General features: G+C 42.3%; 1 protein-coding gene and 1 long non-coding RNA gene across 2 annotated transcripts; one reads left to right on the plus strand and one right to left on the minus strand.

The window, feature by feature from the left end:
• Position 1: 1 nt before the first annotated feature.
• Positions 2 to 3,356, plus strand: LOC118943881. The gene is made up of 2 exons (XR_005039205.1): positions 2 to 245; positions 344 to 3,356. It is a non-coding gene; the product is annotated as an uncharacterized LOC118943881 (long non-coding RNA).
• Positions 3,357 to 16,284: 12,928 nt separating this feature from the next.
• Positions 16,285 to 25,555, minus strand: LOC110502434 (sphingolipid delta(4)-desaturase DES1). The gene is made up of 3 exons (XM_021580456.2): positions 25,253 to 25,555; positions 17,958 to 18,700; positions 16,285 to 16,671 (listed from the first exon to the last, which is right to left on the minus strand). The coding sequence occupies exons 1-3, from the start codon at positions 25,332 to 25,334 to the stop codon at positions 16,525 to 16,527; spliced, it is 972 nt and encodes a 323-aa protein (XP_021436131.2). The 5' UTR covers positions 25,335 to 25,555; the 3' UTR covers positions 16,285 to 16,524.
• Between the last annotated feature and the right edge of the window lie 762 nt (positions 25,556 to 26,317).

The raw sequence follows: 26,317 nt of genomic DNA on the forward strand, positions 1-26,317 counted from the left end.
GAGAGAGAGAGAGATGAGATTGACTCACTGTAGTATTGTTGACATGTGGGTGATGGTGGCGGTGTGTCCTCAGTCTGGAGCCAGTGTCCGTGTGGTCAACTAGCTGCTTACTGAGATGGACGGACTGGAGACAAGGCGGCAGGTCTTCATCATGGTGGCTACCAACAGACCAGGAGGACGTCTGGCATAATTTCACTCCCTCACTGACATGGATATTCACAAAGATTATTATTCATTGTTTTGAGGTATGATTATATTGACACATGTACAGTTTTGTATACTTGTATGAAGCTACAATCAAAATCCTTGAAGTTATTCACCATTATTGACGCTGTCCCTGTAGATATTATTGACCCTGCTGTGCTGAGACCAGGCCGTCTGGACAAGACCCTGTATGTGGGCCTCCCACCTCCATCAGACCGACACGCCATCTTACTCACCATCACCAGGGTAACGTGGAATGCCATGGATGGAAGCTCACGATGTAAATGGTCCATGAGCCTCTCATAATGTTTGTTGCTGGGAGAAGGGTTGTTTCGTGATTACTGTGTCTGGCATAGGGGGGAAGCAAACATCATCTGGAGCAGGACGTGAGTCTGGAACAAATTGCCCGTGACGTGCACAGTGACTGCTTTGCCAGAGTGTCCCAGAGAAGGAAGGAGAGAGCAAAATGCATCTAAACTTGTCTGTCTGCTCCACCGGGAGAAATAAAACCCACTCCCTTAGAACACCCTGATGATTTTGTTACAGATGTTCACGCTGCCTTCCTCAACACAGTGGCTATAATAACACAGTGGATATGATGTGTTTGAGCGTATGTGTAATGTGTGTCTATGTTCCATGCAGTGGGACAGACCTGTCTGTGTTGGTGAGGGAAGCCTCTGTCAATGCTCTGAGAGCCTACCTCCTGACTCAACCCAACCCATCTTACACAGGTAATACTGGCCTAAAGACATCTAGGTCCTCTCTGCCTCTTTACTCTTGTTATTGTTTTATGGAACACTGCAAACTTGGTTTACTGCTCACATGCATTTCCCCATGCCTGCCATTTAGAAAGCTGGATTTCTGTTTACAACGCTTTCTAAGGCAAGATAAGTACCGTAGCCAAGGTCATAGCATTTGTACAGTATCCTCCACCAGGGATTTGCGCTATTAGCCTCAAGGTCACCAGTCCACTTCCGCTCCGTCTGAGTTTGTACTTATTAACCCCTCAGGTCATAGCTACTCCAACGGCCCTGTGGCCGACATCTCACAAAGGTGAGATGCATTGGGAGCAGAACTTTGAGGACGCCTTCAAGAAAGTACGGCCGGTCTGTGTCTAAAAAGGTGAGATGCATTGGGACATGGACATATGAATGACTGCACAGACATGCAAGGGGAAGAAATGGCACAGCAGCCATTTTGGGAGGGGGTGTGGATGACCACACACCATAGCAGTCAAATCTCCTGCACTGTCATCATTTATCCAGTGAGTGACTCGCCTCGAATCCAAATCGATTAGACAAGTAGTTATGTCCCCAGTGAGTGTGTTTCTGGTAATGGCTTTTTGAGTTGCCTCGGTCATCCTTAGGATCAGCATTCCTAAATGTGGTCATTAACAATGGAGGGGGTCAGCACATTATTCCCACACAGCCTCAGGGGGTTTGTGGACTCTGGGGAACTAACTGTTCCGTAATTACTATTTCCATCCCTATTTGCATACAATGTTTTGCCCTATTTTCTCCCCAATTTCGTGGTTTCTAATTGGTAGTCTTGTCTCATTGCTGCAACTCTCATACGGACACGGAAAAAGCGGCATACTCCGAAACACAACCCAACCGAGCCGCACTGCCCACTTAACCCGGAAGCCAGCCGCACCAATGTGTACGCCTGGCAACCCTAAACCTGGCAGCGTGCCCTGCGCCTGGCCCGCCACAGGAGTCACTAGTGTGCGATAGGACAAGGACATCCCTGCCGGCCAAACCCTAAACTAACCAAGACGACGTTGGGTCAATTGTGCGCCTGGACTTGAACCCAGAATTTCTAGTGGCACAGCTAGCACTGCCTTAGACCACTGCGCCATTCGGGAGGCCCATACAGATAGATGTAAATTAAGCCCATTAAACATGGTCTAGCCTGTGGTCATACAATGAATTCGTGTGCTTTTTATTTACACGCTGTGTTTTAGCCGAGAGGAAAAGGCGTAGCAAGAGGGACAACTGGGAGCTCTCCAGCAGGTGGTGTTTTTTCATTTTTGTTGTATGGAGGTCAATGAGTGTAGAAATAAATATTTATAAAAATAAAATGGAATGGCTTATTTGATCGAATATAAGTGTCGCAATGATTAGGTTGTTACAAGTGTACTGATATAAGTAGGTCACATGGCATCCCAGCGACATCGAGAAATAAAGGTTTTTTATCGGAGTTACACCTGGTTACCAGAGTTATAAACACCACCTATTTTTAAAATGTAATTTTTAACCAAACATTAACCACACTGCTACCCGTATGCTTAACATTAAATTAAAACCAAAAAGCATTAAAAAAAAATATGATAATGAATTTCTGTCTGTGGTAACTAATGGAAACCGTGCCTGTTGTTCAAAAGCGAACCTACCGCTCATTGGCTAGAATCGTCCCACCTGATCTTGCCTCCTTCCGACTGCCTTCCATTTTTGAATACATTTATTTTCATTGTTAGAGTGGCCACTAGAGTATCTGGTCAATATAATGGATACTCTGTGGTTTTAGGGACCACCCGCTGTAGACGCGTCTTTCTTTTTCCCAACGCAGTTAAGCCAAAACCACTCCCCGTTATTCAGAGGGGCGTTCTACAACCCTTTGAGCACTCTGCAAGTACGGAAGTGAATATCACGTAGCTCGAAATTTTAGTCACTGATTAATAACATTTGCCCTTGTATTTCAAGTTTACAGACAGATTCTATGACTGTAGCATAGCGTATTCGACTGAATGATTAGCTAATCAATATTAGAGAAATTATGAATAATAAGCATTTGCTTTTACCTGATAATAGACTACTAATGATAATAAAACATCAAATACCGAGCTAGTAACGTTAAGTAGCCTAGGTTAATTTAGCTGACCTTCAGTTGAGTTGATTATCTTGAGACATTTTTACAACTCATTGAAACTCTGAATATAAATACATCTGCAAATGTTACCAAACATGATGATGATAATAGGCCTGCATTACGGTAGGCAGCTAATTGTTAAATGACACTTTCCATCCTTACCTTGGAAGGTCACTGTCTCTGCACTGATCGCCTGTGAGTGAGACAACGCTAGTTAGCCAATTGGAGCGTAGTAGAACATCTCTCAGAATAACGGGGCGTGGTTTTGGCTTAACTGCGTTGGGGGGAGAGAGAGAAAATCATAAGGATTTTTAATGATTTAAACAAATGCACTTTATTGTCCCCTCTCTATAGGACCAGCATATGTATGAGCAGCTAAAGGAATCTCTTATGAGGATTTGACCACATTTTTACTATATTAACTTTTTGGAGGATTGCTGTTTTCTAATCCAAACCATGTTTTATAACACATTTTATGAAAGAGTAAACCTTATGAATTATGTTTAAAAAATATATATACTTATTTTCCACCACAATTTGCAAATAAATTCATAAAAAATCCTACAATGTGATTTTCTGGATTTTTTTTCTCATTTTGTCTGTCATAGTTGAAGTGTACCTATAATGAAAACTACAGGCCTCTCTCATCTTTTTAAGTGGGAGAACTTGCACAATTGGAAGCTGACTAAATACTTTTTTTGCCCCACTGTATACCCAAGATCCACCACAATCTTCCATCTGTAAACTGATCTTCCATGAGACAATTACCTCTCTCCTTTTACACCCAGGCTGACAGTAAATTACTCATACTAGGGACAATGTAAGGTCTTGAATCAGGTCAACACCTGCAAGGCTGCGGGGCCCAATGGTATTCCAGGGTGCATTCTCAGAGCATGCGGAGAACAGTTGACAGGCATATTCACAGTCATTTTCAACCTCTCCTTGTCCCAGTCTGTAATTCCCTCACGTTTTACGATGACCACCACCATTCCAGTTCCCAAGAACTCTTAAGGCTTCATGCTACAATGACTAATACCATGTAGCACTCACATCTGTAATCATCAAATTTTATTGGTCACATACATGGTTAGCAGATGTTATTGTGAGTGTAGCAAAATGCTTGTGCTTCTAGTTCTGACAGTGAAGCAATATCTAATAAGTAATCTAACAATTCCACAACAACTACCTAATACACACATCTAAGTAAAGGAATGGAATAAGAAAATATAAAAATATGGATGAGCAATGACCGAGTGGCATAGGCAAGATGCAATAGATGGTATGAAATACAATAAATACATATGAGATGAGTAATGCAAGATATGTAAACATTATTAAAGTGCCATTATTAAAGTGACTAGTGATCCATTTATTAAAGTGGCCAATGATTGTCTGTATGTAGGCAGCAGCCTCTCTGTGTTAGTGATGGCTGTTAAACAGTCTCATGGCCTTGAGATAGAAGCTGTTTTTCAGTCTCTCGGTCCCAGCTTTGATGCACCTGTACTGACCTCGCCTTCTGGACGGTAGACGGGTGAACAGGTAGTGGCTCGGGTGGTTGTTGTCCTTGATCTTTTTGGCCTTCCTGTGAAATCGGGTGCTGTAGGTGTCCTGGAGGGCAGGTAGTTTGCCCGCGATGTGTTGTTCAGACCGCACCACCCTCTGGAGAGCCCTGCGGTTGTGGGCGGTGCAGTTGCCGTATCAGGCAATAATACAGCCCGACAGGATAATCTCAATTGTGCATCTGTAAGAGTTTGTGAGGGTTTTAGGTGACAAGTCAAATGTCTTCAGCCTCCTGTCTGTGTGGATGGACCACACTCCGAGGGCCCTCTCCTCCTCCCTATAGGCTGTCTCATCATTGTTGGTGATCAAGCCTACTACTGTTGTGTCGTCTGCAAACTTGATGATTGGGAGTACAGAACAGGGAGTACTGGATGGGGCTGAGCATGCACCCTTGTGGGGCCCCAGTGTTGAGGCTCAGTGAGCCTGGGGGCGGCCCATTAAAGTCCAGGACCCAATTGCACAGGGCGGGGTTGAGACCCAGGGCCTCAAGCTTAATGATGAGCTTGGAGGGTACTATGGTGTTGAATGCTGAGCTGTAGTCAATGAATAGCATAATAATTTTTTTTTACCCCTTCTCCTTAATTTCGTGGGATCCAATTGGTAGTTACAGTCTTGTACAGACTCAGGAGAGGCAAAGGTCGAGAGCCGTACGTTCTCCTAAACACAACCCAACCAAGCCAAGCTACTTCTTGACACAATGCCCACTTAACCCGGGAGCCAGCGGCATTCCCAGCATGCATTTGTAACTTACTTGTGTGCTGCTATAGCCCCCTGCTTTAGCTACTGTCATCTAGTATGATACATATTTTCATAAAGAAACTGATAAAACACACAGGTGAAAAATAAAGGTGACTTACAAAGAAGAGGAGGACCAAGAGCAAGAGTGGGAGTGTGGTGATGTAGTGTCTACAGCTAAAGAATCATTGTGGAATCTGAAAAGACAAGTATCCCGAAAGCGTGATGCTGTACATACTATGTGCACATGCTAACAGAAAGGAACGGCGGTGGGTAGCCACATAGCTAAGTGTGTCATTGTAGCTAAGTATTTATAGATTATAAATCCTATCTCTTAAAAGTTTTGTTTATATTCGTTCTATTATCTATACAATAGGCCATCATTGATTTTGGCCCAATAGGCCTGGCATATTACCTCTTTGAAGGAGCTTTCCATTGGGTTATTTTTCCCAAAAATCTTTAGGCCAAACAAAAGAAAAACAAAAAATAAACAACTAGGCATCCCTGCCCAGTCTGGCAAGAGTGGCCCGAAGGGTGTTTAGCATCCCCGGTGGTTCTGCAAACGCAGAGAGGGTATTCTCTACTGCTGGCCTGCTCTCCAGGCACCATCACGAGCCTGAAGCCGTACTCTGGCCAAACTCATGTTACTAAAAATGAATTCACAGGCACTTTGGACTGATTTTTTGTTGAATTTGTATTTCATTCTAAGTAAGTCACAGCCTATATGCACAATTTATAAACTATAATGATTTAACACAACAAAATGTTTAAATGCTGTGCGCTTTATGTCCCAGCCAGTCTACTGTGTCGCACTCGCAAATGCTTCACAATGTATTTCTTTGTAGGCTATAGCCTTGAAATAATTGAAATAATATAACCTAAATAATACATTTTCGATCCTTCTTAGGCTCCCTGTCTGGCTCCTGACCTATTTAGTGTATATTTGCTGTATTATATAGCCATAGAGTCACCTTTTCCTGTTTATTTAAATACCTTTCATTCAAAACCAAATGGTAGGTCAACTTAGTCACAAAAATTGATGGGTGTTGGTTAAATTGTAATTTTAATGAATGGAGCTAATTTGGAGCGGCAGTTTTGTTTTCTTTTTGAGAGAGGAGCGGTTTTTAGCTGAGCGGTTAGAATGGTTAGAAAGGACGTGTGCAAGCATGTCTTTCCGACCGCTTATCTCTGCTCACATACTCTGACTCCAACACCAACATTAAGTTTACCGACGACACAACGGTGGTAGGCCTGATCACCGACAACGATGAGACCGCCTATAGGGAGGAGGTTGGCAGTGTGGTGCCAGGACAACAACCTCTCCCTCAATGTGGGCAAGAAAAAGGAGTATATCGTGGACTATAGGAAACAGAAGGCCGAACACGCCCCCATTCACATCGATGGGGCTGTAGTAGAGCTGGTCGAGAGCTTCAAGTTCCTCGGTGTCCAGATCACAAAAAAATTGCCATGGGCCCTTAGATCCTCAAAAAGTCTACAGCTGCACCATTGAGAGCATCTTGTCTGGCTGCATCACCACTTCATATGGCAATTTCTCAAAAACCGACTGCAAGGCTCTGCAGAGGGTAGTGCGTACGGCCCAGTTCATCACTGGGGCCGAACTCCCTGCCATCCAGGACCTCTTTACCAGGCGGTGTCAGAGGAAGGCATTACAAATGGTCAAAGACTCCTGCCACCCAAGTCATTGAGTGTTCTCTCTGCTACCACATGTCAAGTGGTACCGGAGTGTTGAGTCTGGGACCAAAAGGCACCAGAACAGCTTCTACCCCCAAACCATGAGACTCAACAGTTAATCAAATGGCTACCTGGACTATTTACATTGACCTCCTTTATTATTTATTTACAGTTGAAGGCGGAAGTTTACATACACCTTAGCCAAATACTTTTAAACTCAGTTTTTCACAATTCATGACATTTAATCCTAATAAAAATTCCCTGTTTTAGGTCAGTTAAGATCACCACTTTGTTTTAAGAATTTGAAATGTCAGAATAAGAGTAGAGAGAATGATTTATTTCTTATTTCTTTCATCACATTCCCAGTGGGTCAGAAGTTAACATACACTAAATGAGTATTTGGTAGCATTGCCTTTAAATTGTTTAACTTGGGTCAAACGTTTCGGATAGCCTTCCACAAGCTTCCCACAATAAATGTTCTATAGGATTGAGGTCAGGGCTTTGTAATGGCCACTCCAATACCTTGACTTTGTTATCCTTAAGCCATTTGTCCACAACTTTGGAAGTGTGCCTGGGGTCATTGTACATTTGGAAGACCCATTTGCAACCAAGCTTTAACTTCCTGACTGATGTCTAGAGATGTTGCTTCAATATATCCACATCATTTTCCTACCTCATGATGCCATCTATTTTGTGAAGTGCACCAGTCCCTCCTGCAGCAATGCACCACCACAACATGATACTGCCACCCCCATGCTTCAAGGTTGGGATGGTGTTCTTCGGCTTGCAAGCGTGCCCTTTTTTCCTCCAAACATAATGATGGTCATTATGGCCAAACAGTTCTATTTTTTTTTATCAGACCAGAGGACATTTCTCCAAAAAGTACAATCTTTGTCCCCATGTGCAGTTGCAAACCGTAGTCTGATCTTTTTTTATGGCGGTTTTGGAGCAGTGGCTTCTTCCTTGCTGAGCGGCGTTTCAAGTTATGTCGATGTAAGACTAGTTTTACTGTGGATATAGATACTTTGTACCTGTTTCCTCCAGCATCTTCACAAGGTCCTTTGCTGTTGTTCTGGGATTGATTTGCACTCTTCGCACCAAAGTACGTTCATCTCTAGGAGACAGATAGGGTCTCCTTCCTGAGTGGTATGACGGCTGCGTGGTCCCATGGTGTTTATACTTGCGCACTATTGTTTGTACAGATGAACGTGGTACCTTCAGGCATTTGGAAATTGCTCCCAAGGATGAACCAGACTTGTGGAGGTCTACAAGGTCTTTGCTGATTTCTTTTGATTTTCTCATGTCAAGCAGAGGCACTGAGTTTGAAGGTAGGCCTTGAAATACATCCACAGGTATACCTCCAATTGACTCAAACCTCTGGAATTTTCCAAGTTGTTTAAAGGCACAGTTAACTTAGTGTATGTAAACTTCAGACCCACTGGAATTGTGATACAGTGAATTATAAGTGAAATAATCTGTCTGTAAACAATTGTTAGAAAAATTACTTGTGTCATGCACAAATGTCCTAACCGACTTGCCAAAACTATAGTTTGTTAACAAGAAATTTGTGGAGTGGTTGAAAAACAAGTTTTAATGACTCCAACCTAACTGTATGTAAACTTCCAACTTCACTGTATCTTGCACTCCAACATACAGTGCATTCGGAAAGTATTCAGACCCCTTCCCTTTTTCCACATTTTGTTTTCCTCATCAGTCTACACACAAGTTTGCATGTTTGCAAATGTATATTTAAAAAACCCCGGAAATACCTAATCTACATACGTATTCAGACCCTTTGCTATGAGACTCGAAATTGAGCTCAGGTGCATCCTGTTTCCATTGATCATCCTTGAGATGTTTCTACAACTTGGAGCCCACCTGTGGGAAATTCAATTGATTGGTCATGATTTGGAAAGGCACACACCTGTCTATATAAAAGTTCCCACAGTTGACAGTGCATGTCAGAGCAAAAAACAAGCCATGAGGTTGAAGGAATTGTCCATAGAGCTCCGAGACAGGATTGTGTTGAGGCACAAATCTGGGGAAGGGTACCAAAAAATGCCTGCAGCATTGAAGGTCCCCAAGAACACAGTGGCCACCGTCATTCTTAAATGGAAGAAGTTTGGAACCACCAAGACTCTTCCTAGTGCTGGCCGCCCGGCCAAACCCGATGGTCACTTTGACAGAGCTCCAGTGTTCCTCTGTGGAGATGGGAGAACCTTCCAGAAGGACAACCATCTCTGCAGCCCTCCACCAATCAGGCCTTGATGGAGGGGTGGCCAGACGGAAGCCACACCTCAGTAAAAAGCACATGAGCCCACTTGGAGTTTGCCAAAAGGTACCTAAAGGACTCTCTGATCATGAGAAACAAAATTATATGGCTGATGAAACTAAGATTGAACTGTTTGGCCTGAATGCCAAGCGTCACGTCTGGAGGAAACCTGGCACCAACTCTATAGTGAAGCATGGTGGTGGCAGCATCATGCTGTGGGGATGTTTTTCAGTGGCAGGGGCTGGGAGACTGGTCAGAATTGAGGGAAAGATGAACGGAGCAAAGTACAGAGATCCTTGATGAAAACCTCAGACTGGGGTAAATGTCCACCTTCCAACAGGACAATGACACAGCCAATGCAATGCAGGTGTGGCTTTAGGACAAGTCTCTTGAGTGGCCCAGCCAGAGCTCGGATCGAACATCTCTGGAGAGACCTGAAAAATAGCTGTGCTGCAACGCTCCCTATCCAACCTGACAGGGCTTGAGAGGATCTGCAGAAAATAATGGGAGAAACTCCCCAAATACAGGTGTGCCAAGCTTGTAGCGTCATACCCAAGACTCGAGGCTGTAATTGCTGCCAAAGGTGCTTGAACAAAGTACAGAGTAAAGGGACTGAATACTTTGGTAAATGTAATATACATTTTTTATATTTAATATATTTGCTTTGTCATTCTGGGGTATTGTGTGTAGATTGATGAGGGGAAAAAAACGAATACATTTTAGAATAAGGCTGTAACGTAGGAATACTTTCCGAATGCACTGTGTGCACACACACACACGTTGCTGATAGACTGTTTATTATACATCCCGATTGCCTAGTCACTTTAACCCCTAACCACATACGGTATTACCTCTTACCACTGCACATTGACTCAGTACTGGTACCTCTTGTATATAGCCTATTTATTGTTCCTTTTTATTTAGCAAACATTTTTCTTACTTTTCTGACTGTGCACTGTTGGGTATGCACTTCACTGTAAAGTCTACACCTGTTGTATTCGGCGCATGTGACCAATACAATTTTCTTTGAAAGTGAGGCCAGCACCTGCATTTCTGACATTTTGGTAGGCTATTTGTTAGTCAACTTGTCGACAATTAAATGAACAAAAATATAAATGCAACATGTTGGTCCCATGTTTCATGAGCTGAAATAAAATATCCCAGAAATGTTCCATATGCACAAAATGCTTTTCTCACAAATTTGTTTATATTCTTGTTAGTGAGCATTTTTCCTTTGCCAAGATAATCCATCCACCGAACAGGTGTGGCATATCAAGAAGCTGATTAAACGGCATGATCATTACACAGGTGCACCTTGTGCTGGGGACAATAAAAGGCCACTCTAAAATGTGCAGTTTTATCGCACAACACAATGCCACAGATGTCTCAAATGTACCTGTTAATTTAAATGCATTCCAGGTGACTACTTTATGAAGCTGGTTGAGAGAGGCCCAGATGGCATCCCCAGCCGCGCCCTCAGAGCATGCGCAGACCAGCTGGCCGGTGTGTTTACGGACATATTCAATCAATCCCTATACCAGTCTGCTGTTCCCACATGCTTCAAGAGGGCCACCATTGTTCCTGTTCCCAAGAAAGCTAAGGTAACTGAGCTAAATGACTACCGCCCCGTAGCACTCACATCCGTCATCATGAAGTGCTTTGAGAGACTAGTCAAGGACCATATCACCTCCACCCTACCTGACACCCTAGACCCACTCCAATTTGCTTACCGCCCAAATAGGTCCACAGACGATGCAATCTCAACCACACTGCACACTGCCCTAACCCATCTGGACAAGAGAAATACCTATGTGAGAATGCTGTTCATCGACTACAGCTCGGCATTCAACACCATAGTACCCTCCAAGCTCGTCATCAAGCTCGAGACCCTGGGTCTCGACCCCGCCCTGTGCAACTGGGTACTGGACTTCCTGACGGGCCGCCCCCAGGTGGTGAGGGTAGGCAACAACATCTCCTCCCCGCTGATCCTCAACACTGGGGCCCCACAAGGTTGCGTTCTGAGCCCTCTCCTGTACTCCCTGTTCACCCACGACTGCGTAGCCACGCACGCCTCCAACTCAATCATCAAGTTTGCGGACGACACAACAGTGGTAGGCTTGATTACCAACAACGATGAGACGGCCTACAGGGAGGAGGTGAGGGCCCTCGGAGTGTGGTGTCAGGAAAACAACCTCACACTCAACGTCAACAAAACTAAGGAGATGATTGTGGACTTCAGGAAACAGCAGAGGGAACACCCCCCTATCCACATCGATGGAACAGTAGTGGAGAGGGTAGCAAGTTTTAAGTTCCTCGGCATACACATCACAGACAAACTGAATTGGTCCACTCACACAGACAGCATCGTGAAGAAGGCGCAGCAGCGCCTCTTCAACCTCAGGAGGCTGAAGAAATTTGGCTTGTCACCAAAAGCACTCACAAACTTCTACAGATGCACAATCGAGAGCATCCTGGCGGGCTGTATCACCGCCTGGTATGGCAACTGCACCGCCCTCAACCGTAAGGCTCTCCAGAGGGTAGTGAGGTCTGCACAACGCATCACCGGGGGCAAACTACCTGCCCTCCAGGACACCTACACCACCCGATGTCACAGGAAGGCCATAAAGATCATCAAGGACATCAACCACCCGAGCCACTGCCTGTTCACCCCGCTATCATCCAGAAGGCGAGGTCAGTACAGGTGCATCAAAGCTGGGACCGAGAGACTGAAAAACAGCTTCTATCTCAAGGCCATCAGACTGTTAAACAGCCACCACTAACACTGAGTGGCTGCTGCCAACACACTGACACTGACTCAACTCCAGCCACTTTAATAATGGGAATTGATGGGAAATGATGTAAAAATATCACTAGCCACTTTAAACAATGCTACCTTATATAAATGTTACTTACCCTACATTATTCATCTCATATGCATACGTATATACTGTACTCTATATCATCGACGGTATCCTTATGTAATACATGTATCACTAGCCACTTTATACTATACTATGCCACTTTGTTTACATACTCATCTCATTTGTACATACTGTACCCGATACCATCTACTGTATCTTGCCTATGCTGCTCTGTACCATCACTCATTCATATATCCTTATGTACATATTCTTTATCCCCTTACACTGTGTACAAGACAGTAGTTTTGGAATTGTTAGTTAGATTACTTGTTATTACTGCATTGTCGGAACTAGAAGCACAAGCATTTCGCTACACTCGCATTAACATCTGCTAACCATGTGTATGTGACAAATAAAATTTGATTTGATTTGATTAGAATGCCAAGAGTGTGCAAAGATGTCATCAAGGCAAAGGGTGGCTACTTTGAAGAATCACAAATATATTTAGATTTGTTTTAACACTTCTTTGGTTACTACATGATTCCATATGTTTTATCTCATAGTTTTGATGTCTTCACTATTTTTCTAGAAAATAGTAAAAAATTAAGAAAAACCTTTGAATGAGTAGGTTTGTTCAAACTTTTGACTGGTACTGTAGAACGACGTGTACGACAGTGTGTTCCAGTTCCCACCAATATCTAGCAACTTTGCACAGCCATTGAAGAGGAGTGGGACATTCCACAGGCCACAATCAACAGCCTGATCAACTCTATGCGAAGGAGATGTGTCATGCAGCATGAGGCAAATGGCAGTCACACCAGATCCTGACTGCAGTACATCTCCTTCCTTTTTTAAAGGTATCTGTGACCAACAGATATATATCTGTATTCCCAGTCATGTGAAATCCATAGACTTAATTCATTTATTTCAATTGACTGATTTCCTTATATGAACTGTAACTCAGAAAAATATTTTAAATTGTTCCATGTTGTGTTTATATTTTTGTTCAGTGTAGATGTTGCCCTAGAATGCTAAATAAACCCTTGTTCACCAGAATGTCATAACTCAATAGAATCTGTAAAGATCTCGGTCATCTCTGCTTCTTCCGTAGAGCAAAGACGTTTAGGGACCGGGGAGAAAATGCAATGGCCCTAACTAAAAAAAACTGGAAAGATTTTCTGTGCAACATTTCCAAATAACATCAGTTGTAAGGAAATAGAAAGCTGTAAAACCAACCCAACATGTTTCTGATAAGATTTCAGTTTGGCTCGGATGCATATTTCATGTCATTGAAATACTATCAACTTTTATGATGCTGATAAAGATAGAGTCTGTGGAGGTGCTAACTCCGCATTCTCTTAAGATGCTGAAAGAAAGAAATTATATTTCTCCACTCCTGTTCTCTAGTCAGAATTGTACCAACATTTGGTGTACTATTTTACTGCAAGAAATGCTTAATTCTGCAAGAGTTAATATTATGGCTATGTGAGAGGTTTTAGACCTAGTCAGTGTCCAGATTTCAGTTTCCATTTAACCCATCTCAACAGTTGGCTACAGTTCCTTTGACTTGCCATAGACCTATTTAAAGTCCCAGTCTAGTGACGGTTTAAGTTGTATAGCGCCTTACAATCACACATAACATAAAAGGCACTGCTATCATCCTCTGACAACTTCACCAAATCTTTTCCGAACATTACTCGTCTTTATTTTTCCTCTTATTGAATTAAACTCCAATATTTTTCTGCCCATTCCCAAAAGCATTTGGCATGTAAGCTATTTGGCACGCTTACAGTTAGGCCCTAAAGCTTAGGCTGCCAGATAGCCAAAAATTATTAAAAACCTCAATGTAGCTTACAGATCTTATGGATATAAATTGTACAAGAATGATACATTTAAGGTATTGTTTTCTCTTTATTCAACCCGCCCGCCCTTCATCCACACAGTATTTAATGACCCTAAACCCGCTGCTATAACCGTAGGGATTGGCATCACTAGCGTATATGTCTCCCATACTACCGCTGTAAGATGTGTGGGAGACATCTCTTAAAGATAGATTTGAATCTAGATCCATTTCTTTACACGACACAAGTATCTTGTAGTGTAAAGAGGCCCGTACTCAGGTGTTAAATGAGGTGAAAGGGAGATAGCGTTAAAGTCCTACTCCAATTACCAGTACAGCTCTAGCCTATACCCAATAGATCTGACCTGCTACTCCATCTTATAACAGAACCTTTATGGCTGACCAGCAAAAAGGATGACAATCTGACAAAACTCAATAATGCAAAAGGCATGTGTTACACAATGAGGGTGGAATCATGACTCCTCCCTTCCCATAGTGCTGAGGGGTATTCTACATTAAAGAATATGCTTGATTTAAGAAGATAAAGACTACTTTATATAATTATTTCACCCGTAGTCCAATATGCACAACTGTGAAAGGGCCTAATGAGGTGCTACCCAGCATGAGCTCAGCTTGTGTTTAATATAGATGTAGATGGAACAAACAGCTCCTTTACCGTTTTAGAAGCCATTGAATCCCAAATCAACCCCTAGCCACATCTATTTTAGATAAGTATAGGGGGTTGATTTAATCCGTATGGTGGAAGATCTGCTTTAAAAATGTAAAGGTAATTTACGATTGAGTAGACATATGAGGCGTCTACCATGAATGCAATCTCTGCCAACGCGAGAACATTGCCTTTAAAGATACATCTTCCATATTAGTTCTGCGGTAGATTGAATCGAGCCCTAAGTCTACTCAATACTGCAAATCTCCCTCCAAGCCAATCAGATGGCAAGATGGAGCTATTACCATACTGCTAAGGTTCATTCCAGATCTACATGGAGTGTCTAGGGTTAAGGGTCAATTTGTGATTCAGCACTGCTGTCAGCAAGCTTCCATTCTACTTTGGACAATATTCATCCACATCACGGTTTGCATAATGTGATGCATCAATTGGGTTCCACTACCTCATTGGTAGCTACTTTAAAGTTAAACATTTGAGTAGCTTTCGGACTCTAGGATTAAGGGGGCACTGCTCTGTTCTTGAGGTCAATCACTGCTAAAGAAAGCCATTTTGTTTTCTCTCACATTAATTAGGCTACTTACGGCATTGCATACTGCTTTGAAAAATGTTAAGGACACAATTGGAAATAATCTTTCATAATCAAGTGAAAGTGTTAAAGAAAAAAATATGAAAGCATACAGTATATGAACAAAAGGAAATTTGGTTTCAATTAATTTGGCCCTCGATTGGGTTTCCATAAGAAACTCAATATAGCTACTGTCAAAAGACTTCACTAGTCTAAAATCTAAATTAGCTTTAACATTCAGTATATTTAAGATTGAGTATTAATTATAGAAGGAGAACCCGTAAAATAAGCCCGGAAAAGTTTATGTTCATCAGACAAAATATGAATGATTCTCCTCCATTACAGTAATTTACACATTTAAGGCCACATTTGGTTTTTCCGTTAAAGCTCAACTAAACAAAACAAAGACAACGTTTGACCTTGGCTGAGATTCAAATCTGCATTGTCTCCAACCCATGATCGATTGAATCCCGGCCCTTGTCTTACCTAACCTTGCTTTGAACTAGCTTTCTCCCGTTTGTATCAAAAATGACATTTAGCGAAGCGCAAATTAACTTGGTGCTTCAGGCTATCTGGATCAGTTATTGGACTGAGGTGTTGACAAAATCACAATACAAAATGGCACTTGGATCAAAATGGGCTAAACTAAAGCTCAGAACGTAAGTCAATATGTCCACACACACAGTCATGTGCTAAGTGCCGTCTACATGGAATGAAAGGGACATTTTACGATTGAGTGAGGAGAGAACAAACTATCCACAGCAAATGCAGATCAGTAGCATTGAAATGGGTAACTGTATATTGCTATACAGCCTCTTTCAAGAGAGTTATCATAATAATAAAAAAACAGGATCTAATATATTCTACACGTGCAGAAACAGGCACAAAACTCAAATCTAAAGATGTCAATTATACATATAAATTAATTCTGGAATCAAATTTGACTGGAAAAAATTGTCCACATTATAAGTTTCTAAAATGACCACAAGTGCAAAAAAATGGGTGAAATGACAACTGTAATTGTGTGTATTGACTAGTAGAACAAATTATTTTGTTTGTAAGGACGGACTGAACAAATTCTTACATACATGTCGCACATGTCCTGTCCACACATTCTCTTCACATTCAGTGCAAATGTGTATTAATATGCAAAAGCTGTAAAAAGTCTTGGTGGCGAGTTGGGGCTGGTGTCAGGTGCGTCAGTGTCGTTTTGTTACGAGAGTAGGAGAAGGGAAGGATTTATTCCTGCTTGACGTCTCCCTTCAGCCTCCTCTTCACACGAGAGTAGGGGCTGAGCTGGTCATCCATAATGAAGTCATACAGGACCTTCACCCACGATGTGTAGTGGGGCAGGTCATCATAGTACTCTGATGCTATTTTCTTCACCTAGGTTTAGCGGAAGAAAATAAAAAAACATTAGTCTAGTTTGCTACAATCAAAGATGATTATAACTAACCCAAGATAGGACATACGTTGTTGACATTGGGAACCAATTATACACAGTGGTCAGAACAAACAAGAAGGTGGGCAGAGCCAAGCACAAGCTAGCGAGATCCTGGCATGTTTTAACATGTATTTGCATATTTCCATTAGGGAACACATATTTCCAGAAGTGCACACAGGTATTTCTGCCTACTCAGAAGTGCCCGTGTGCAATAACTCAATTCGCCCTTGCACTCCTCCTAAACAATATAATTTTTTTATACTTTGGCAAAGGGTCAATTCTACAAAACTTAGTGCACTCATAACACAGATTATTGTTTAGGGAACCAAAAACTGTAAGAGATTGGATGTTTAATCGATGATCAAATAAGCAGAACGTTGGCCCAGCTTCATCTTTCCCCTCTGCCTGCCACTGGACTTCCACTCATCACCATATTTGGTAGGACTGTGACAATACCAGTATCGCAATATTTTTTCCATGGCAAAAAAAGAAACACTAAGCAAGCTAAACTTTTTGGTAATTTAAAAACCTACTGTATGTCAAATATTGTATGCTAAAGCTTTAAAAACATTTTTTTTATAAAACGCAACAACATAATGATGTTTGTTTCCAACATTAAGACTTTCCTAAAAAAAAGTTTCCTTGACACGGACGAGCGTCGCAGTACTAGTATCGTCCATGCCCTAATATTAGGTGGTGAGTGGAAGTTCTAACCAGAAGCTTCAGGTTTTTACCCCATGTGACATATCTGGGATTCCCCTTTCACCTCTCAGTACCAAATCAGGGAAACTACAACAGATAAAGCGAAATCGCAGCAGTCCTGAATCATATAAGAATACTCATGATGCAACACATTTCCCCATAAACCAACATATAGGCATTCTTTGCACAATGGTGTTTCATGCTTTAAATCATTTACGTCTCCAAACACAGAATGTTCTGTGAAATAGAGCTTACGGTCAAAGTCTTCCTGTGTTTGTGGAAATGCTTTTCTTATGAATGAGCCTGGACAGACTGCCTAAACATATTTGGAGGAATATGGTTGTATCTTTTTTAAATATTTTTTTAAACATTTTTTATTACCCTCGTGTTGTATTACTTATCCTGTTTCATCGCGATAAGCAAGCAAATGCAAATAGTAAGTAAATAAAGATAATTATTAGCAGGGTTTTTTCCTGAATCAATAAGGGGCCCAGTCACCCCCCAATGTTGTTTACAACATCCATACCATAGGTAGCCTACGTCCTGGAATGCTGGGGAAGTCGTGGTGCTCGTTGTGGTAGCCCACATTGAAGGTGAGCAGGTTGAGGGAGCCATAGTAGGAGTAGGTCTCATGGCCCTTGAGAAACATGTAGTGCTCAGCGATAAAGTGTCCAGAGATGGGGTGCAGGCCCATTCCCAGCAAGGAGCCCGCCATCATGTACACCACAGGCTTGGCTCCACACAGCCAGTAGAGGGCCACGTTGAAGGACAGCTGCACGGCCACGTTGGCCAGCTCCAGGCCGGTGATGGGCTTGGGGTTGATGCAGAGAGGGCGGATGGCGTAGAACAGAGGCTGGAGGATGATCCAGACAAACTTGCGGAAGCGTGTGCAGAAGAACCAGCCCTCAAAATCAGTAGGGATGTCTACGTCTATACCGTCTCCTCCCAGGTAGCGGTGGTGGTCCAGGTGGTAGCGCTTAAAGGAGGCAGAATACGGCAGCCCGATGGGCAGGTTAGCAAACATGGCAAACCAGCGGTTCCACATGGCCCTGTTGTTGCCAAATGCCGTGTTGTGGGAGATCTCGTGGATGGCCAGGGTCATAGAGTGGTTGATGCAGCTGCCAAAGGCATAAGTCCAGAACAGGACCCATTTCCAGTCCAGGTCTTTGACCAGGTAGAACGCTAAGAACTGGATGATTACCATCATGCAAACAATCCACTTCAGCCTGGGATCAGGCCCCATGAGTGTCTTTATTTCTGGGTACTTTGCTGTTAGAAAAGAGAAAGAATACAAGTTTGGTTAATTTTCTAATTTGGCAAAGCACTAATCAAGACTTCATAAAACACTGATACACAACTCCTTTCTTGTAATGTCATTCCAATTCAGAACTTTAATTGCTACAAACCAATCAGCCATTTCCTACAAATTGTAATCTTTGTAACTGTTTGCAGGACCTCAAGCCCTGGAGCTTTGCATCTTTGCTACTTCAGTCAAATGGCCCCCTAAAGCCAAGACAGGACTGGCCCAGAGATCCCAAACTGTCAACTACAAAACACAATTTATAAAAGGTGCCTGCAGGAACAGTCTGGCAATTGCAATTCAAAACTACTCTAATTATACCAGTATCTTATTTGACTAGCAGCCACACCAGGATATGAGACCACAATGATACAAGTACTTTCAAAGAATAAGGGCAATGTAAACAAGGTTACCAAATCCACCCTCCACTTGCAAATAAAGCAGTCAGCGAGTCACAACATACATTTTGTGACAAAGTCATATCACTGAGAATGAATCTTATCGCTCCTGACTAAAAAGTAACCTAATGTGCACAAAGGGTGGTTTCAGATTAGGCCTACGCCTGCAACCACTAGGGCCCAGACGATGATTGACAAAAGCAAAGCACTGAGGGTTCAGCTTACTACAGCAGCGGTTCCCAAACTGTGGGGTGAGGGGTCCACCACCCCAAAAAAATAAATGTCATGTTCATGAGAACAAATTATACAGAAGGCCAAGACTGGGACATGGGTGGTTACAGAGGGTTTTAGATGCAGGCCTATCAGTTTACACCACATAACAGGTAAAGGGAAGCAACACCAAACAGAAACTGACTTATCCTCATTGCCTTGATTTCACAGCTGATGGAGAATGGGTGAAATGTAGAACTTGAAGAACTGTCCATAAACACCCGTTTGAAAAGTTTTGGACAAAAACACATACAGTGCCTTGCGAAAGTATTCGGCCCCTGAACTTTACAACCTTTTGCCACATTTCAGGCTTCAAACAAAGATATAAAACTGTATTTTTTTTGTGAAGAATCAACAACAAGTGGGACACAATCATGAAGTGGAACGACATTTATTGGATATTTCAAACTTTTTTAACAAATCAAAAACTGAAAGATTGGGCGTGCAAAATTATTCAGCCCCCTTAAGTTAATACTTTGTAGCGCCACCTTTTGCTGCGATTACAGCTGTAAGTCACTTGGGGTATGTCTCTATCAGTTTTGCACATCGAGAGACTGACATTTTTTCCCATTCCTCCTTGCAAAACAGCTCGAGCTCAGTGAGGTTGGATGGAGAGCATTTGTGAACAGCAGTTTTCAGTTCTTTCCACAGATTCTCGATTGGATTCAGGTCTGGACTTTGACTTGGCCATTCTAACACCTGGATATGTTTATTTTTGAACCATTCCATTGTAGATTTTGCTTTATGTTTTGGATCATTGTCTTGTTGGAAGACAAATCTCCATCCCAGTCTCAGGTCTTTTGCAGACTCCATCAGGTTCTCTTCCAGAATGGTCCTGTATTTGGCTCCATCCATCTTCCCATCAATTTTAACCATCTTCCCTGTCCCTGCTGAAGAAAAGCAGGCCCAAACCATGATGCTGCCACCACCATGTTTGACAGTGGGGATGGTGTGTTCAGGGTGATGAGCTGTGTTGCTTTTACGCCAAACATAACGTTTTGCATTGTTGCCAAAAAGTTCAATTTTGGTTTCATCTGATCAGAGCACCTTCTTCCACATGTTTGGTGTGTCTCCCAGGTGGCTTGTGGCAAACTTTAAACAACACTTTTTATGGATATCTTTAAGAAATGGCTTTCTTGCCACTCTTCCATAAAGGCCAGATTTGTGCAATATACGACTGATTGTTGTCCTATGGACAGAGTCTCCCCCCTCAGCTGTAGATCTCTGCAGTTCATCCAGAGTGATCATGGGCCTCTTGGCTGCATCTCTGATCAGTCTTCTCCTTGTATGAGCTGAAAGTTTAGAGGGACGGCCAGGTCTTGGTAGATTTTCAGTGGTCTGATACTCCTTCCATTTCAATATTATCGCTTGCACAGTGCTCCTTGGGATGTTTAAAGCTTGGGAAATATTTTTGTATCCAAATCCGGCTTTAAACTTCTTCACAACAGTATCTCGGACCTGCCTGGTGTGTTCCTTGTTCTTCATGATGCTCTCTGCGCTTTTAACGGACCTCTGAGACTATCACAGTGCAGGTGCAATTATACGGAGACTTGATTACACACAGGTGGATTGTATTTATCATCATTAGTCATTTAGGTCAACATTGGATCATTCAGAGATCCTCACTGAACTTCTGGAGAGAGTTTGCTGCACTGAAAGTAAAGGGGCTGAATAATTTTGCACGCCCAATTTTTCAGTTTTTGATTTGTTAAAAAAGTTAGAAATATCCAATAAATGTCGTTCCACTTCATGATTGTGTCCCACTTGTTGTCGATTCTTCACAACAAAATACAGTTTTATATCTTTATGTTTGAAGCCTGAAATGTGGCAAAAGGTCGCAAAGTTCAAGGGGGCCGAATACTTTCGCACGGCACTGTACATGCGAGTTATATACAAAGGAATAGGGAAACCTTTTCAGCAGGTAGGGAGAAGTCATTCTAACGATGTATGTGGTGATACTTCCTAATCCACCCACAATTTCTGAGACCCAAACATCACCAGCTTGTAGTAGCCTACTTTTTAAAAAAATCATGTTTTAAGTGTTAGTAGCACCTACTACAGTGGACAAAAGTTAAGATTATTTTGTGTGTATGTGTTGGCCTAGCCTACATTATCACATGGATTTATTTAACTAGGCTATAAACTAGAAAGTGAAAGACGAACCACGCTGACCTTGAGTTTACTGTGCTACTTTATAATGGATGTGTGGACAGACAGGACTGTTCAGCCTACTCACTGCAGTGCTTCTTGATGAATGAACTTTCAACTTCGTATCAATGGGGAATGGTGGTGTTTATAAGGCAAAGATATAACTAGTGATGGAGAAAAAAAACTTGACAGTTACACATTGGGATATTATTTTTCACGATATATATCGTATTGTTTTGACAATGTCGCTACATTATTTTTGTGCTAGTTGGTTGCACCCACCTGCACCAAAACGTTTCCATCTTTTTAAATAGGTACCTAATTTATTTTCAGCACTTGTTTCCATGACCGATCAAAACTTGTTTTCTCACGACTCTCGCATGTCCATCAGCAAAGGACAGACATATGGTGAGCAATATGTTTGGAACATTAAATCGCAATAAAAATCACAGTATCAAACTGCAATACATCGTGAGAATCGCAATACATATCGTATCGGCTCCTAAGTATAGTGCTAATATCATATCGCGAGGTCCCTGGCAATTCCCAGCCCTAGTTATAACCAAAATCGTACTCAACAACTTAAGTTACATTGTTGGCTTTCTGGGCAGTGTCCCATCACAGGGTAACACACTTCGGTTGGTTTCCTCAGTAGTACTGAATGATAAGGATGATAAAGGATGACAGAGACAGGAAAAACTCAGGTGGAAGGTGGTGGGCTGGCTAGCTGACAATAGTCCAATGATCCTATCCAATTTCACTTCTTATCACTTTGTGGAGTGATCAAATTAATAGTTTGATTGGATTTTGGTGTGATGTCTGGACTAATTATTCTAAAAGGTCAGATTTACCACTTCTGGGAACTGACAATTCCTCTGGGATGAGAGAATCTGTGAGAAATCTTAGAATTCAGAGAAGTCTCCAAGATATAACAGAGCCACCTTTGCATAATGGTTTTCAAAATATTTACCTTACTTCCTGACCACATCGCCCGCGTTGCATGTGCAAGCATTGCAAAATAAATGTAGACATGCACGTTATTCAATAATTTCATCCAAACTGCTTGCGCATGTCAACGAGCGTCTGCGTAGCATGCACCGCAAGTCCCGTCTCTCCCATCTCCTCATTGGTTTTTAGGAGCATATACCCACATGGGTGTTTGAAAGATGAACTGAGGTCCACACGCCAGTCCAGTTGGTGGGGCACCTTAAAGTTGGTTGCCAATCGCCATATGAAGTCCACAGAAGAAGACTGAAGGAGAGATTACTAGAAACTAAGTAAGATTCACCTTTTATCTGTGGATTAATTACTGGAGTAGAGAACACACGATTGTGTGTGACTGAAAATTCTAAAAAGATACAGAAAAAAGGACCTTGTCCATTTCAGGTCAAATAACAACCCAATGTTAATATCCAAGGACAAATTTGCTAGCAACAGCAAGCTACCTAGCTAAATGGCCATGAATGTTTCATGCGTTTCGACCTGTCTGCAAATTAATACAGTTGTTTCAGAGTTCGTTTTGATATTTCAACCTGTGTGTCCTTATCGCGTCTGGTGTGGATGGACAAAAGCAACAAGTGCGCGATGGTGCATGCCCCATCTCATTAGGGCCATTTTTACCAGTGCCAGGAAGCACAGTTTAATTTTCACTATTAAGAAATCAGACTGTTCCCGACAAAAGTTAGACTTAACCTAGTCCCCATTAATACAATACGTGGAGAGCCTGTCTTTTACTAGTGTAACCTGCATATTTTAGTAAGCTGTTCTAGTGGCCATTTGAGCTCACAATCAGAACATTTCCTCCCCCCATTGTTTTTGTTTCTATTACTTTTAGTTTCTTTCCTATTTAATTTACTTTTATAGATGCTTTGGTGGGTGGGTGGAGGGTGGGAGTGGAAGAATGAAGGGTTGGTGGTTGTACTGTTTTTGTTGTTATATCTGAAAATCTAGAAAAAGTTGTAAATAGTTTTTTTTTTTTTTTTAAATCATAGTGTTTTTAATTCATATTTTAAGAGTGCTTATGTTTTTTTGTTTGTTTAATAGGCTACTGAGAAAGAGAGGCCATGATGACTGCAGTTAATCTAGGGGACAAGTCCATGCAAAGAAATGCCACTTCCTGTGTAGGCTACATTGTTCTGTGTTTCGTCAAGGGGCTGTGTGGTGGGAGAGGCCTGAGGCATGTGTGATCACTGATCATGTGATTAGCATAAGCCTTTACATGCTTGATTCAATGTGATGAGCTCAGAAAGGGTCTACATACCTTACATGGGCTGTCCTACAGTAAACTACACTGAGATAAAAAGTTAAACGCCATCACCAGACTGAAATAGTAGCCCGTAGCCTCCCTGTTTATGATAGAAACTATCAGTGTCCCTCTGTGTCTCCTGGTGCTGCTGTACTCCCAGGGCATACAATGAATTACTCAGACAGGATATGTTTCCTTTTTCAATGAGTTCTTTATGACATCGACAGAGCCCGGACTCAGCACAAAGGGATGTTTTGCAAGTCAGCAATCAAGTTTCAAAATACAGTAATACTGCTAGTATAATGCACTTAGCATCATATGAAATATAGCCAGTATGAAATACTGTATTTCTAAAGCTATTGAAAACTTGATTGCTGACATGCCAAACATGTTGAGACTATATCAACATTGGACCCTCAGAAAGCCCACTCAACCCCAATCATACATGACAAGACCATGCATACAGAAGACCACCTGCTGCTCACCACAGGGGTTATCTGCACCTCAAAAGAAGGCCACGGTAATTATGGCCAAGGGACTACAGGTACCACACCCACAAGGCTTTGGCCGGCACACTAGCCCTAGAGATCAGCTGTGCCAGTGCCTCTGGCTTACGTCTGGCAACACTACTTTTCTAATTGTACGTGCTGCCCCCGCCCCTTTGTTCTCAGTTACAGTTGTGTCACTCCATTCCCATGACAATGCTCAACGGTCGAGTTGGCAAACAATAATACATATCAGTATTTGTAGCTAAATAGTTTCATGATTTTATCTTTTACTAGTTTACGCAAACGGTATTTTTCTCCTGAATCTTTACCATCGTGTAATCTCCAAATAGCTTAACGTTACAGGCTGACTAGTTAACTGTTCACTTTCAGGGAGTGGCGCAGTCAGTGAGTCTAGGGCCCGGGTCATGGCAGGGACTTTGTTGTAACGGTTTCCAGTTTGTGTTTAATTGGAGAAATAGCTAATTAGCCAATATTTAGCAAAACCACACCCGTACACATAAATCTTTACACCGAATAATTGGCCTGGCTAGCTAAACGACGAAAATGTTAACTACTTGTTGGCAACAGTTATTGTTGAAACTAGATTAGCTGCTAGCTAACACCCCTCTCCCTGTCTGGCTAACAAGGTAAGTAACTAGCCAATGTTCGCTAATTTACTGACGCTAGCTAATTAGCTAACCATGAATCCGTGGCTGCAATGACCTATTGCTAGCTACATAGCATACTGTACCACACATAAGATGAAGAGGGTTGCCGTTAGTTACTAGTAGTTAGCAGCCAGCTAGCTGTGATGCAAGACAAGATAAACATTAGCTAAATTATTGATTCATGAGCTTGCTAAGCAAACAACATGTGGTTTCTACATTAGCAAGTTAGATATCAGGTCTAGTTTAAAAAAATACACAAGCTAATGTTAGCGTCTAACGTTACTGGGGTGTGGGGATTGCTCACCCAAAATGTCTTTCCTCCTGTCGGCATGTGGCTGATCTGTATAAACCCATTCGTAATCCTCACGAGCGACACGGTTACCCATATCTTTTTGTTGGTGTAAGTAACCGAAAATGAACGTCTCAAAACATTTGCTTTACTAAAAGTGTCAAGTTCACTCCCTGGTTACCTAACGGACTCACACCACCCTCTCCGGCGCCGCGGGACTGCGCAGTAACGTCGATTGGTCGTTTGCGAACAAACGGCTATTTTTGGTGAACGTCGGGAACCGAATCGCATCTGTGAATGACTCACTGAAAAGACTCCGAATGCAGATCACGCAGTGCGCCATTCTTCTTCTTTGAGAGTGTTTTGGCGGATAGCATCCAACTTTTAAGATGCATACACCGCCGCCTACTGTACTGGAGTGTGAGGCCAGTCACGGCCTACCTACATTCAATTCTCTTTAATTAGTCCGGTTCCTCTAAGGCAAAATAGAGCCCTAGACACCACTTCCCTCCCCCCGCTACCCCAACCCTATCCAGCCTCCTAACCCTTTCACACAATCTCTCTCTCTACATCATACAGCGCAGTGCACGGTTTCTGGTAATTTAGCCTATTTGATTGAGAGCTGGGACTTGCCTGCCCGTCCACTTTTTCTTTCTTTCAATAAAAATTTCAGTTTACACGCCTCGAACTTGAGAAGGGTGCAATTGGGTTGCCTTTGAGAGACAGGTGGAGAAGAGGACCGGGGAAAGGTTGTTAAATTGGTGAGTCGGAAATGGCAGCGAGTAGTGCGGATGAAATGGAGGAAATTCAGAAAAAGTTGGTGAAGCAAAAGCTGTACTGTAATGTGAATAATATGTGTGTCAGTTCTGATGGTATGGGAGGATGAGGGGCAAGGACTGGAATGGTCAGTAATGGAAAGACGTAGGAGGTAGGTGAAGTCAAATTAGCTTGGTTCATTGGAAATGGTAGATTGCTCATATGTTGTGGTAGCCAGGCTCAGCAAGAGAAGATTCTGAAAATGGAAAAGCTTAATGGGAAGAAGATTAAAAGCCATGTCCCTGGTGCTTACACTAGATTGAG

This window comes from Oncorhynchus mykiss, chromosome 23, assembly GCF_013265735.2.
Source record: "Oncorhynchus mykiss isolate Arlee chromosome 23, USDA_OmykA_1.1, whole genome shotgun sequence".
NCBI classification, from domain to species: Eukaryota; Metazoa; Chordata; class Actinopteri; order Salmoniformes; family Salmonidae; genus Oncorhynchus; species Oncorhynchus mykiss.

Coding starts and splice junctions, on each gene's coding strand:
- LOC110502434 (XM_021580456.2), bottom strand. CDS start 25,334: ATGGGTAACCGTGTCGCTCGTGAGGATTACGAATGGGTTTATACAGAT. Junction 18,701..25,252: donor CAGGAGGAAAGACATTTTGG/GTGAGCAATCCC, acceptor CTTTTCTAACAG/CAAAGTACCCAGAAATAAAG. Junction 16,672..17,957: donor CAGGACGTAGGCTACCTATG/GTATGGATGTTG, acceptor CGCTAAACCTAG/GTGAAGAAAATAGCATCAGA.